The 15713-nt window shown below is 42.2% G+C and overlaps 1 protein-coding gene across 1 annotated transcript; it reads left to right on the forward strand.

Moving 5' to 3' along the window:
- Positions 1-1235: 1235 nt before the first annotated feature.
- Positions 1236-13852, forward strand: LOC306703710 (neuroligin-4, X-linked-like; the record flags this gene model as incomplete). Its single annotated transcript, XM_079169764.1, has 8 exons — positions 1236-1719; positions 2616-2768; positions 5799-5984; positions 6518-6968; positions 7470-7683; positions 8409-8533; positions 11839-12448; positions 13445-13852. The coding sequence occupies 8 exons, from the start codon at positions 1236-1238 to the stop codon at positions 13850-13852; spliced, it is 2631 nt and encodes an 876-aa protein (XP_079025890.1).
- Between the last annotated feature and the right edge of the window lie 1861 nt (positions 13853-15713).

Here is a 15713-nt window from a genome sequence, read left to right on the forward strand (position 1 = left end):
GTAGAGCGATCAAGAAAGTGTGTGTGTGCATCTTTGGATAGAGAAAAAACATATGTGTGAGTGTGTGTGTGTGTGTGTGTGTATTATTAAGAGACATAAAGTGTTGTGTGCATACATCTGTGGGAGAGAGATAGAGAACCAAGTGCGTGTGTCACAGGCTTCCTACCTTATGCTACATGCAGGTCAGGAGCCCCGTGGTGTATTCAGGGCTTAATTAAGCATGTGACGTGACTCTCCATCGCCTCCCCCAGCACCCCACTCCCCCACCCCCACACACTCCCCCCCCCCCCCCCCCCCACAAACCAGGTCCTGTGATCTGTGTAACAGTGTGTAGTGAGGATGTGACATATGTCTGCGGCTACCAGATACACACGCACGCACATACGCACACGCCTACACACACACACACACACACACACACACACTCACACACACACACACACAGATATGCCATTTCTTTGGGACACAGCAACTCTGACAGTCTGACACCGAGTTAAGCTGAGCGGACAACATCTCGTTTGCCCTATCTATCGCTCTTGTATCTATTTTTAACATGAACAGCAGCGAGGTAGCACAGCCTATTTTTCTGATGTGATGTGTAAGTTTGCTGTGTGTGTGTGTGTGTGTGCGTGCCTAACATTTTATCTTGAAACTGTGATTATTCTAATGAAGACTAATTAAATCCTTCTCTCCTTCTCCTTCCATTTCTCTGCCTCTACGTCTCTTTTCCAGGAGGCAGTTTGGGCTTGTTATGGGGGTGACCGGAAGGAGAGAGTGACAGAGGAACAGTGATGCTACTGTTTACATAACGAGAGACTCACACACACACACACACACACACGCACGCACACACACACGCCCACACACACATGCACACATACTCAAATTGCCAGTCCAGGACATACACACTCGCTTAAACACTTCCACACATATATGCACACACACACACAGACACGTATTCAAGGGACTCGCTGGCTGAGTCACCACACACTCAGAGGCACAGATTCACTGACTCACACACAGGACCAAACACAGAAAGACACACACAAAAAAGGAAAAGGTTGTTTGCAAGAATCAGGACTGTGTGTTGTGTGTGCTACGGGCCAAGCTGAGCAGCAGCTGTGTGTGAGTGTTGGATATCTCTAAAGGGTCAACACAGCTGTAAACGCCCTCCCGAAGGCCCTTCCCCCTCCCCTCCCATCCTTTATCTCCCAACTTCCCCTAAACACACGATCATGTCCAAGTTGAGGACCAGGAGAACTCCCTCTCCCACGTCACCTCTCCCGTCCTTCTACTCCCGATTTGGGATTCTATCCCTCCTCCTCTCCCTCTGTCTCTCCCTTTCCCTCTATCCGCCCTCCTCATCGGCGCAGCAGACTGTGCCTGTCATCTCCACGGTGCAGGGCCGTATCCGTGGCATTCTGACCCCGTTGCCCTCCGACCTCCTGGGGCCCGTCATCCAGTACCTGGGAGTACCATACGCAAGGCCTCCAACGGGAGACCGGCGCTTCCAGCCGCCCGAGCCTCCTTTGCCCTGGCCAGGAATACGAAATGTGACGCAGTTTGCTCCAGTGTGCCCGCAGTCACTGGATGAGAGGAGCATGCTGGGAGATATGATGCCGTCCTGGCTCACGGCTAACCTGGATATAGCTGCCACGTACCTCACTCACCAGAGTGAAGATTGTCTCTACCTCAATATCTACGTGCCCACTGAGGAAGGTGAGTGAACCCAAAGGTGTGCACAGACTCTCTGCAGGGTTAGGATTAGAATGACTTGTTTTAGTTCATTCACATGTGAGGTCAGAACAGAGTGGCAACAAAGTGGCACTGCATAACCTAAGAATGACCGCAAGATGATTTTGAGGGTGACATGTGATTGAATATGGAAGTGTCCTGTAAGGTCACAGACAAATCCTTGTTGAATAAATAAATACAAATATATATATATATTTTTAAACCTGGAGCCCATTCCCCTCCACCCCTCTTGTGGACGCCTGTGGTTGAACCAACACTTAATATGCAGACACCTGCGTCAGTCGCCAAGGGGTTCACGCCTTTACTTGTGGAGGAAAGTGGGAAGCACACAGACTCACTCATGCATACATATTGGTTCATACACATGCATGTGACCCCGCACACGCACACACAAACACAAACACACAATGGCAAGCATGAGCACCCTCACAGCCTCAATTTAGGTGCACCCACTGAGAAATGAAGGAAGGGAGATACGAAGCATAGGGAAGCAAGAGAGCCACAGACTTCTTGTTTTTGTATGTATAAACCCACAGAGTGATTAAAGGCTGAGATACATACAAATGGACAGGTGGACAGTCAAACAAACACACACACACACACACACACACACATATATACAGTCGATAAGGACATTTGTTCAAACAACAGACAGAATGGAGGCAGAAGGAAGGTGGGTAGATCTTATACTCACGCACAAAACGTGATTCTGTATAGCACTGGCATCAGGTGCTTCAGTGATGTCACCTTGAACATTGGTTTGAACACAATGTCAGCCCATATGTTGCTGCAAATATCTATCTATCTATCTATCTATAATCCTCTCTCTCTCTCTCTCTCTCTCTCACTCTCTCCCCCAGACATCCATGAGGAGGGGGGTCAGCGGCCGGTGATGGTCTATGTCCACGGGGGCTCGTACACAGAAGGCACTGGCAACATGATGGATGGCAGCGTGCTGGCAAGCTACGGCAACGTCATTGTCATAACCCTCAACTATCGCCTAGGAGTACTGGGTAAAAGGATATCTCTTCTATATCTAATATCTCTTCAATATTTTTTCGATTTGCTGAACACCCCGGTACTAAACGGTAATATGACTGTATATTCGTTTAATATGGCTGTAGCTGCATTTCAAAATACCCCCCCCCCCCTAGCCTTTTAGCATCATTGTTAAAACATACCTCTTGATTCTATATTCCAATCCGTTTTTATCCTATTGAGTTATTCTGCAATAGAGATAACTATATCTTGACAGAGGCCTTCTGGGCACATGCAACCAGGAGGCAATCTATAGTGAAACAATCCACATTTTAAAATGGCTGTATTTTTGCTTCAACACCACGCTCCACCTTTAAGCAAGAACAAAAGCAGTACAATTATTGCCCAGGTGCTCTGGGTATTCTGATAATATCACTGGGGTATCATGCAGCCACTCTATGGTAATTGACTTCCTTTTTTAGGCGATGAATGGGTAATATTTAGAAATGCAATGTACGATCATTTTTTGCATTTATGTAAGGTGGGAATTGAGCTGTTTTTTTCTTTTTAAAAATAGCAAAAGGATAGATGTATCACCTGCTAGGAGACGAAGAAGCTCAGAGGAGGTGGTGTGGGCAGAAGAGATGTCCATTACAGTCAATCATTAGATCTCAAACTCCAGTTAGGTACTGATAAATGCTCACATATGATTTTCATATGTTTTTATAGAAAACCATAGTCAGTGTTGCTATTTCAATTCAGTTTTATTTTTTATTTTGTTGTGGGTTGTCAGGTTTTAATTGGGTGATTATTTATTAGTAAAGCGCTATTAATGCTGTTTATTTTAACATTAAGGATTTATATGCAATTGTTCCTCGCTTTGAACTTTACATATTTCTTTCCATTTACATTATATTCACCATCTGGATTGTTTAATCCTTCAGCGAGCTATGCAATGTGAGAAACATTAGTGTGTTGTTTTCACCCAGAGTGCCTTTTTTGTCTTTTGAGTGAAAACATGTTCAGTATGGGTGTCCCTAGTGGAAATAAACCCCCTGAAGCCATTTTTCCCACATTGACTCAAATCAGATCCTTTATACCTCCATGACTCTCTGACTCATTGCTCTCTGAACAGTGAAAATCTGATTCCCTGTGGTTTTTCAAATTTTAGACAGCTATGCAAAGCACACAGGCTGAACAAAGAGAATATCTTAGAATGCTGGTATTTAGGCTTTTTGCAGCTGTAATTCTAAATATTACAAAGCCTGAGCACGGTCACATTTACTTTAGCAATAGTTTGTGTGAGCACAGCATAGCGTCATATTGACTAAGTGAGATACACAAGCTGCACATCACACCATTGGCTGGGTTAAATCATGTCCTCACCCTCATTAGGAGTTGCCCCTCTTTAATAAATAATTTGAAGAGATTAATTAAAATGTGCCAGGAGGTTGATAAAATGTGCAGTATGTTTTTAATTTATTCAACAATATTACAAATTATATCATCTATATACCATTATCCCTTTAATCTACTTGACTCTGTTGATTTATGTTACAGACAGTGACACGATGCATGTATGTGAATAAGGCTTTTGATAAATTGTATATAGATTTATCAATTAAAATGGACTTCCTGTAAGAGAGCAACAGTAAAGGAAAAAAAGCGTACAGCATTTGGCTGCGCTTTCGCTTAATTATTTAGTGCACTTACTTAGTTTTCTACCTTTTTATGCAGTTTTTATTGTACATTTAGATCACGTGAACACACAAATCATGTTAATACTGTATGAGAGTGATTTCTCTCTCAGCGGGAAGGAGTATTCTGGGTTGTCCTTTAATTAGTTGGAGCATGTTTATGAAAATGGAGTGGAGTAGATTTGTTCACATTATAAAAGGTTAAAACAATCAACAAAAAGTTATTGATTGGAGTTTATGGGGTCCATTCTTTCTTTTCTGTATTTTAGAAGCTTTCAAGGCTTTTATTAGATATCGATTTCATGTGATGGCATAAATCTGCATCTGCTTTGTGGGCGAAACAACTATTTAATTCTGACCTTGGGGATGAAACAGTCGCTACAGCTGCAATCCTCATATCGAGCTAAACAAAGCCAATCCAACATGCTTCTTTTTTGTCTTCATCTCCATCCTCTGTGTTTGCACCATCTCCAATACGATCACCACCATCATCATCATTCATCGTCACCACTAGCAGTGTCTTCCTCTTCTTCTTCCTCATCATTGTCACCATAAGTTGGATGCATGAGGTGAGCCCATATATTCAAAGTGAATCTTATTGTACACTGCTGGAATTGGGGCACGTTTCCAATGAAACGATTGAAATTGAAGAAACTGAAAAATATGAAAGTACATCTAGTATATATGAAGGCATTCTGAAACAGTTTTAACAATGACATTTTTATAATTTACTTATAACGTCTAACGTTTTGCATGAAATTAATTCCTGACAAATTTCACACAAGTGATGAAATGTATAATTTTAACGGCGTCGCCTTTCTTGCTCATTATACTATTACAGTCTGTGTTCAAGGCCAGCTTGAGGTTCAGAGAATTAAGCTTCTGCAGCAATGAGATATACCGTAGTGGAGTGAGCCATTAGGATCCTTTTTGTTTACACCGTCAGCAGTAAAGGGAATAAGGGGTAGCTGCGGTGTAACTGTATGTGTGTGCTTGGGTTTATGTTGAGTTGTGTGTAAATTGATTTTGCCGTACATGATTATGAATGTACCTTGTTGATTTAATCCAGTTTGCAAGGGACTGTAGGGGAGGCCCGTCATTTTTCATTAACATCTCTTCTATGATGATAAAAAGTATTAAAAAAATTATTTTTAATCATGCATTAATTAATCTTAACAGTGGAGATGCCATGATGTGGGAATCACCTCCCTGTGTGTTTGTACATTGTAAGATGACTTCCCAAAAAGCCAGGACAAACTTATTTATACAGTTTGCTCAATTCTCAGTGCGTTTTTTTAATTTCACAAGCCGTTGAACTTAAGTTCTACTGTGTGTAATAACAATATCTCCCTCTCTGTCTGCCTGTAGGATTTCTTAGTACAGGTGATCAGGCGGCAAAAGGGAACTACGGCTTGCTGGATCAGATCCAGGCTCTGCGCTGGGTGAAGGAGAACATCGCAGCCTTCGGAGGAGACCCAAGCAGGGTCACTGTGTTTGGATCGGGGGCCGGGGCCTCGTGCGTCAGCCTGCTCACCTTGTCTCACTACTCTGAGGGTAAGGAAGAACCATGGACAAAAACCCTTTTATCAGTTTAACTAAAAGGACTATAGGCCGATAGACAGTTGGGCACTTATGATAGTTGGCAGCCAGGTGGGTGCTGTGAAAGCTGTGACACTCATGGGTTAAGAAACCTTTCATGGCCTTCAGTGGACCGATACAGCTTTCATTTACTGGTAGAAATGCCTGAATAAGCCTTTGAATTCTCTGAATAATACGGCCTGCCTGTGACTCATATAGCTAAGAGCTGTATTATTTTAAACTGTTAACCCTTACCTACTTAAACCAGATGCTCTAACCATAACCCGTCATCCTTTTGAATAATTCATATCTGTGAGTTCACTGTTTTCTTGCTGTGGGAATAGTTCTGCATCTGTTTATGTATGCAAATTCAGTGTGCAATCATATGGATGCATTCACGCATGCATGTGTGGGTGCATTTGCAGCCATACATGTAAACATATCTGTGGCTCAGTGTATACGGTTCTTACACCCATATTTATGTGTGTGTGTGTTCATGTGTATCTCAGACCTGTTCCACAGAGCCATCATCCAGAGCGGCAGCGCTTTAGCCAGTTGGGCTGTCAACTACCAGCCAAGCAAGTACGCCCGGCAGCTCGGTGAGAGGGTGGGCTGCGGCATCGACGACAGCACCCAACTGGTTGCCTGCCTTCAGGGCCGGAGTTACCGCGAACTTGTGGAGCAGAGCATAACGCCGGCCAAATATCACACGGCGTTTGCCCCGGTGATTGATGGTGACGTTATACCGGATGACCCCCAGATTCTGATGGAGCAGGGAGAGTTTCTGAACTACGATGTGATGCTGGGGGTTAATCAGGGCGAGGGCGTGAAGTTTGTGGAGGGCATTGTGGACTCAGAGGACGGTGTCACGGCTGAGGACTTTGACTTTGCGGTGTCAGACTTTGTGGATAGTTTATATGGATACCCAGAAGGCCGAGATACGCTGAGAGAGAGCATAAGGTGAGTGCGTCTGTAAATGTCTGAATGTATTCAAGGAATAGTTTGAAGAAAGAAACATTTTGCCCAGAGTTAGATGAACAAAATGATACCACTCTCATGTCTGTTTGTTAAATATGAAGCTATAGTCAAGAGCCAGCTAGCCTGGCTCTGTCCAAAGGTAACTAAATCTACCTACCAGTATCTCTACAGTTTTCTGATTAAAATCTTGTGACTTTGATCGGTACACAGACCACAGTGTAAAATTTACAATTTGTGGTATTACATGGGGTTATGTTGCTGGGCTATTTCTTGACCGGGAGTAGGGACATCCTTGAATCTTGGCGTCAATTTTCTTTTTTTACAATTTTTTCGTCAATAAGTTTTATTTATCAAACCATTCCTTCAAATGGATGTTTAAAATAATTGATTTACAAATATACGTATTCGCTTATTCACTTTAATGACGATACAAGATTTGTTAATAGTTTTGTTGATAGCTAACTTCAAATGTGTACACTAAAGGTTCATGTACACGGACTGGGCAGACCGTGACAATGCAGAAACCCGGCGGAAGACTCTGGTAGCGCTATTCACAGACCACCAATGGGTGGCGCCAGCGATCGCCACAGCTGACCTCCACGCTCAGTATGGCTCCCCCACCTACTTCTACTCCTTTTACCACCACTGCCAGAGTGACGCCACGCCGCCCTGGGCTGACTCCGCCCATGGTGATGAGGTAAATTGACGTCAAAATGTTGTATTGCTTTACAGAAATTACATTAGTGACAGTTGTAGTAGTAGTGTGGTGAAAGTGGTGGCACAGAACATGATATGAGACATCAAGGAAAGGAGTAAAGATAGGACATTTTGGTTTGGTTACTTCAAACCGAGGCAAAAATGAAGGTGACTAATGTCCCAAAGATTTTAGAAATATGAATGCGATGAATCAGGAGCTCTCGGTTTAGATTAAGCGTGCGGTGCTGCTTCATATTGATTTGTTCAAAGTGCTTAATAAGTGGAATCAAGCAATCCTCTACAGCACAAAGTACTTGAAATGTTCATGAAAATGTATTTTGCTGCAGGTCTGATTTAAAAGCTTATACTTACCACTGTGATGATTATAGCTCATTACAGTAGTCTTTTCCTCTGTACTTAGCAACAAAGTATTTGTAAAGGTGTACACTTGCTTCTGTTATGCACAGCGCACTAAATGTGCATGCATTTGTTGTTGGTGTTTGTGGGGGTTGGGATGATTGGGGATGATTTATCACACTGAATATGGATTTAGTGACTTCAGGTTCACTGCAGTTACACGTGAAGCAGTATTTGTCTTTGCTAGGATGAGGTTAGAGTTTGTCATGATTCAGTTAGGGTTCCGGTTACAGTCAAGACAATGAATGTAATCTGTTGGCTCCTATACTCGTACACTATCCTAAAATGTGTGTCTGTATGTCTGCATAGGTGCCCTACGTGTTCGGCGTGCCCATGGTGGGACCCACTGATCTGTTCAACTGTAACTTCTCCAAGAACGACGTGATGCTGAGTGCCGTTGTCATGACTTACTGGACCAACTTTGCCAAGACCGGGTGAGCTATTAAAATGTTCACTGATGTGAGACGTTGGTTTCAGTTAGCAAATCCCACTGAGAAGAGTTTTTCCCCTTTTGCCTGACTATACCGTATAGAGACAATCAAGAGAACAAGAACAAACAAAGCACAGCTTCAGCATGACTCAGTTCTCTTTATTTCTGCCTTCTTAGACACAGAAAACCGTTTCTAATTTCTGCTATCGATAGCTCATCCCCACCCACATGTAGAAAATGTCTCATGATAACTGATGAAAGCCAGGCCAATTAATCACGTTTTAAAACATGAAAGAAAATGCACAGTTGTCAGTAAGACATTATCCTCCATCTTGGACGCGCTGCAGAGACAAGGTTTTGGCAACGCAGACTGTTGGTGCTGTAACTGTGGACAGCTCACTCTCGATTTTACAGGAACAAATCTCCTTCCAGGCTCGAAAAAAGACAGCCGAATCTCAAGTCTGTGGTGTCATCAAGATAAACAGCATAGTGCCTCTCTCATACGTTTTCTTTATGTGTAATTTGTTGGACTGATTGATAGTTAACATGAACATGGAGTGTAGTTATCTGGCTGGGTTCACACAAAGAGAGGTCAATCAAAACCGCACAACATCGAGGAGACGATAACAGGTTTTGTTTAGCATTAAGTAAATGTATTTCCCACAAATGACGCATTGGGTAAATGCAATGGTGCCAATTTGTAGGAATTTGTGCAGGAGACAGATCAGCCTGTATCCATTTCTCTATCATGTTTTCCCTATCAAGATAAGTAACATTTTAATTGAATAGAAACAAAAGTTTTTAAGAAATACTGGGTTTCATTTGAAATGAAAGTTTGAGCTGAGTGAAGCTGAGATTTAATGATGCACGAGAGGAAAGCACCTGAATTCTAGAGCAACAAAAATAATGAGCCGACAGGCAAAGGATATGTTACTATGTCTTTTCTTTCAACTGGTCTCCGACGTCTGACGAGAAGACAGCACTTTAGATACAATCATGAAAGCAGCACTGCAGACTCATTTTGGCAGAGGGTGCGCACAGGTTCTCTGTCAAAACCTCGATGATGCTTGTCTTCCTTGCGCCTTGGCTGAGAAAGTAAAAGAACCGCTGCCATAGAAAGAGTCCTTGAGGAAAGCCACGGTCATGTCATAAAAGAAGAATGACAGATTGGCCACTGTTTGATTAATCTTCTTAAAATTCAATTCAATTCAATTCAATACATTTTAATTTAGTTCAATTCAATTCAATTCAATTCAATTCAAGGGCATAACGGGCATGAACGTTTTAAAACCAATTTTACAAAAGCATCATACAACAACTACAGCAACTACACATTGATCATATACGTATACAATACACATAGATACAATACAATATATACCATCAAAACGGTCCGAATATGTGTGTGTGTGGGGATGTGTGTTAATAATTACATGTCATTTTAATTTTGTGTCCCTCAGTTTGTGACATGCAGTCACATATTGTGCAGCTCAGTAAATCACATTTAGTTTCTGTCCTAATAGAATCTGTTGTTTTTCACTGTCATCTAACTCTGTGAAGTTTGGGATGAACAAATGACATTTCTTAAAGTATTCCACTGTGATATCATTACATTAGTCACATTTTTAGAGGAAGAGGATCCCAGTCTCTACTTCACCTCCTCTCCTCTTCTCTTCTCTTCTTTTATCTTCCCTCTTTCGGCATACTCATTCAGTCATGATCAAAACTGGTGCAATGATACAGAGAGCTTATTCAATACATTAAATCAAAATTGAAATTATCTGACAGTGGCTAAAAAAGCTTCTAGATATCCAATTTATTAAATTGAAAGTGAAATGATCTGCCAGTATTGAAGAATACTACAGTTGTAGAAAGGATCCACATTAAAACTTTAAGAACCCCGACAGTCCACTCTGATAAGAGTACCTTTTATCTCTCCACTCTGACGTGATATACAAGATAAAAGTAATTGTTGAGGATGGACCCTCTTTCTGCAGTGCTTGAAGTGAGTAATTACCAGTAATTAATCCAATCGAGGCTCGCTCCACTGAGACTTCTTCAGATTTACAGAGACATCTGCGGTCTAGACCTTGATCTAAATCACCATAGCGCCTTGCTATCTCACAACATACAAAGTTAGGACTGTGCTTGTACATATTTCGACTCTGACATTTAAATAAAAGTCTTTAATGCAGGTCCATGAAGGCAATCATATTGCATCAAGTTAGCTGTCTCTTGCCCTGTGTTGTGATTGCAGAGGAAAATCACTGTGGAGGGTTGTTAAGATTTCAGTGCGCACTTCAATTATCAATGGGGAACTTTCTCTGGAGAGAGATTTCACCCGGTTGAGAGCACCTCAGATGCTGATGGAACTCTGCAACAGCTCAATTTAAGAGAGAGGATATGATGCTCCCTGATGTATATTTTGTAAGTCGCTATCTATAAATCTTCCGCTCGCGTGTGTGTGTTTTTGTGTGCTGCTAGGTCTTTACGCTAGCTGCCTTTTTGTACCGTTCATAAGGTGATGATTGACAAGTGAGCATATAGCGTGTAACTGGCAAGTCTGTGAAGATGTGCCGCCCTTTCATTTACGTCTTTTTTCCTTGCTGACACGAATAAGTCGTAAATTGTCAAGTAAATTCCTGTCCGTATGTGTCATAGAGGTGATTTTTCAGGATATATTCACGATGCAACACACACATCCACCTTAAATCAGATATCTGACAGTCTTTAGAGGGGCAACTATCCACACACAGCTGCAGGAGTTTCAACCGTGCATTATGTAACTGAATTGTTTCGTAACAGACATATTAAGTGGACAAAAATCAATGATCTGCAACTGAATCACCTCTGAGCTATGTTTACCGGAAAATGAAACCTGTTTTGCTCTTTGCAAATATTTCTTACCACAATTTTGTCTTTTGTTACTTTGATATGGATTTAGAAAGATGTGTGCCAGCTCTGGCGAAATTATTGGACAGCGTTAGAGAAAGTCATACCTCTAGAGGAGGGTAGGCAGCTGAGAAAAAGTCTTCAGCGGCTCCGTTAGCAGTCTCGGACATCTGCAAAACTCAAAAGCATGAAAACACAGAATCATTGCACTACAATCCTGTATTTTTAAAATACGACCCTTGATTGCAAATATGTGGGTGGAAACTCTGTATTCTCTCTCTCTCTCTCTCTCTCTCTCTCTCTCTCTCTATATATATATATATATATATATATATATGTATATATACACAACATAACAAAAAAAGTACATTACCACCACCCCATCCAGAATAACTCATTGTGTTTTACTCTTTCTAGTGACCCAAACCAGCCGGTTCCTCAAGATACTAAGTTCATCCACACTAAACCTAACCGTTTCGAAGAGGTGGCCTGGTCTAAATACACCCCGAAAGAGCAGCTGTATCTCCATATTGGCCTGAAGCCCCGTGTCAGAGACCACTACCGTGCCACCAAAATCTCCTTCTGGCTCCAGCTGGTCCCTCACTTGCATCATGTCAATGAGCTTCTCCAGTCGGTGTCCTCCTTCACGCACAGTCCCTCTCCACAGGATGACACTCCTTATTCTTACACTAAGCGTCTAGCCAAAGGTTGGCCGCCTAGTAGTACACGTCATCCAGGTTCACAAGGAGGTACTCCACAGCCGCCAGAGTCTGCATTAGGCCAAGGTGGAGCGGAAGACGGGGTCCGCGTCCCTCCTGAGGACTACTCAACTGAGCTCTCGGTGACGATCGCGGTGGGAGCTTCTCTGTTGTTCCTTAACATCCTCGCGTTCGCAGCACTGCTGTACAAGAAAGACAAGAGGCGTCTGGAGCATCGCCGGCCACGTCCACTTCCTCCCCCAAGACGAGACATCACGCCTGCAGATGTCGCTGCCCACCTGCAAGGGGAGGGACTGATGTCATTACAGGTGAGTCGTGTGTTTTTTGTATGAAGCAAATGTGTGGCATGTCTGTGTGCTTCTGTAGCTACATTTAATTTGTAGTCAAAATAATCAATTCTTATTGTTAATAATTGCACACATTATTATGATAATATATATCTTAAGTAACATCAAGCTAGTTGAGGTTGTCACTGAATAAACTACTTTGTTGTCAGTGGAGAAGCTGCCAGTAGAGTAAAACACAGTCATCTGCAGACATTATCAGTGCAAGGATGTGTGTGTGTGTGTGTGTGTGTGTGTGTGTGTGTGTGTGTGTGTGTGTGTGTGTGTGTGTGTGTGTGTGTGTGTGTGTGTATGTGTCAGTTTGTTTTGATGCATGTGCGTGTGAGAGCTGTGTCCAACTGCCTCAATTGCTTCCAATTGCCTCCAATTCATCTACTGACTATTTGGCCTCTTTTGAGCTCAGTTAATGGCTTTGAAATCTCCCACAGTGAGTGCTAGATGTCAGATCTTTTATAAAGCAGACAAATACTGTTAATTGTCAGTTGAACCACAGTAATGTAGCTTGACATTGCAGCTGCTTTTATATTTGTATTAGATCATTGGAAATATCTTTATGTGGTGTTTTGAGCTTTTTGGGCACCACCAGTAAACCTGACATGACGAGGAAAAATCACATATATTGTTAAGCTATATATGCTTGCTAAATGAAAATGATTGAAAATAAGTCAGGAGTGGTTTAAATAATGATGACAAATAGCAGTGATACAGTTTGATTTGATTGGATTGAACATCTTTGGGATTTGAACGGTTACATGTGATCTTGGGCTTTGGGAAATGGTGATGACGTTTTATGTTCTAAAAATAAATAATTCTTTTAAATAATTGAAGAAATTAATTGGTAGATTGATAGATAAAAAAAAAAAAGACTTCGTAGTGACAGCCATGATTGATTATTTGATTATTCGGTTTCTTTCCCTTTTGCTTTATCTCCTGACATTTCTTCACCATTCAACCTTTTAGGTGAAGCAGCTGGAGTGTGATGCTGCATCAGCAGACGAGAGGAACAACACTCATCACCATCACACTCTGGATACGCTGGACGCCCTGGACGGCATGGACACCCAGGACATCTACAGCACACTGGACACCGTACGCCTCACCTGCCCGCCCGATTACACCCTGACCTTGCGCCGCTCACCTGACGACGTCCCCCTCATGACCTCTCTGACCCCAGGATCGCTGCCTGTGACTCCCGGGTCACACCCTGTTACCCCGGCGACGCCGATGACCCCCATGACGCCTGGATCAGTGGTGGGGATGAGGATGGGGCATCCGCACCAGGGATACACACACCATAGCCCATATAGTAATACACACTTGCCACACACACACATCTCCACGCACACACACTCCACCACACGTGTATAACCGCAGCAAGATACTTGCACACACAAGGACATAATTAAAAACACATACACTCATACTAACACACGCACAAACACATACACGCAAACACACACACACACGCATACACGCGCACACACACACACACACACACATACACAAAACAAAAGACTTAAATACCTCTACTAATTACCCTGCAGGATTGTTTCAGATGGAGTCACAGAAAGACATTTTCAGTAACAGGATGAAAAGACAGACAGCTGTGTGTTGCATGTCGGGAACTAAAGACAAACTGGATCCCGGGAGATGCAGTTCTATGCATCACTTGCTCATAACCTTGAACGAGATGAGCCAAGGCATCCATCAAATGTCTCAAAACCTGCTTTGGATATTATATCTTCTGCTTTTTCTACACCGGAGGAGGAAGAGGAGGAGCGCTGTGGCTAAAGGGTCAGTTATGGATCAGTTTACATCTCCTACTGTACCTGTGCTGCACGCTGAGGCAGTGCTGAGACTGATCAGAGCCCATGCAGATGCAGATGCAGATGTAGATGCAGAACTAAGAAGTACCACACACAGACTGCTGATGTCAACTTGAACAACCTGTGAAATGTGAATGTAGCATTTTTTTTTCCATTAAAAGATCAAAGGCCCTATCTGCCAAGGATCAAACTAAGCTGAGGAGAAAATAACAAATTTCAGAAAGAGATGGATGTAAAGAAAGACAGAGAGGAGAAAGGGGATTGGAAAAAAAAAAAACATTAGCTGAAGGAAAAGTTCGTCAGAAGGTGGGAAAGAGATTAAGATTTTATTGAGAGGGATTTAACAGCTGTGAGAGTGAGAAAGACGAAGTGAGATAGAGTGATATGGAAAACACAGAGATGGGAAGTGTGCCAAGAGACAGAAATTAGCTTCAGAAGATGAAAGGGCCTCTAAAGTGTTATCAGATTTACTGAAGAATCACTCTAACCAGCTATGTGTTAAACTCTTGTAAATAGAATGGAAAGATACAGATGATATATTATGATTTATAGCATTTACCTGCTGTTGCATTAAAACATGACTTATTTAACCACATAAATGCTTTCATTTCAGATATTACTATATTATTGTATAGGTGTCCTGAAGCAAGGCTGGTTGTCTGTCTATCTCACCCACTGTAGTATGTACACAGTACTTTTATTTAAAGGCTATATTTGCTATGCACAGTCATTTCAATAAGTCTTATCTGTGTAAACATCTTGATACTTGTTTAGTAGTTGAAGTACAGGCCATTTTCACACCATCTACTGTTGTTTGACCATCTGATGATGAGCTAGTACTGTGTAGATAATGCAATATTGGTTTGATGATTGAGCACCAGCCAAAAACCATGACCCATTAATCCCTTCCCTTTCTCCTTCCCCCCTTGCTCCTAAAGGTTCTCTTAAAGGCCTTACCCTTAATTCCTAATAAACCCAACCTTAATTAATGTCCCTGCAGACAGACAGGTGGTGATGATTCAGGAGGTTCAACGTCACAGCGTGTCATCAAAAAGTTGAGAATGCTTTTTATTTTTCGTCTCACATCTTACCAGGGGCCCCAGTAATTATAGAAGATCCCCCTGCTTGAACTACCTAATGCTGACTGAAACCTTGTTTAACTAAGAATTGTTAAAGCTTAACATTTCTCCAAAGTGTCGCCCATAATCTGTAGAAAAAAACGTGAGTCTGTCACCTACATTTTAAAGCCTGGAGTTTGGTTTACTATCTGCCACCATGTTGTCAATTATTCTGAGCCAAATATGATTAATTAGCAGCAGCCTGGGTGGAGCTGAGGAGGGATGATCAGCGTGGCTTTGCTTGATAGTTTGACTTTACATTGAAGGCAAACACAACTCCAAACT

Source organism: Pholis gunnellus, assembly GCF_910591455.1.
Source record: "Pholis gunnellus genome assembly, chromosome: 12".
Classification (NCBI taxonomy): Eukaryota; Metazoa; Chordata; class Actinopteri; order Perciformes; family Pholidae; genus Pholis; species Pholis gunnellus.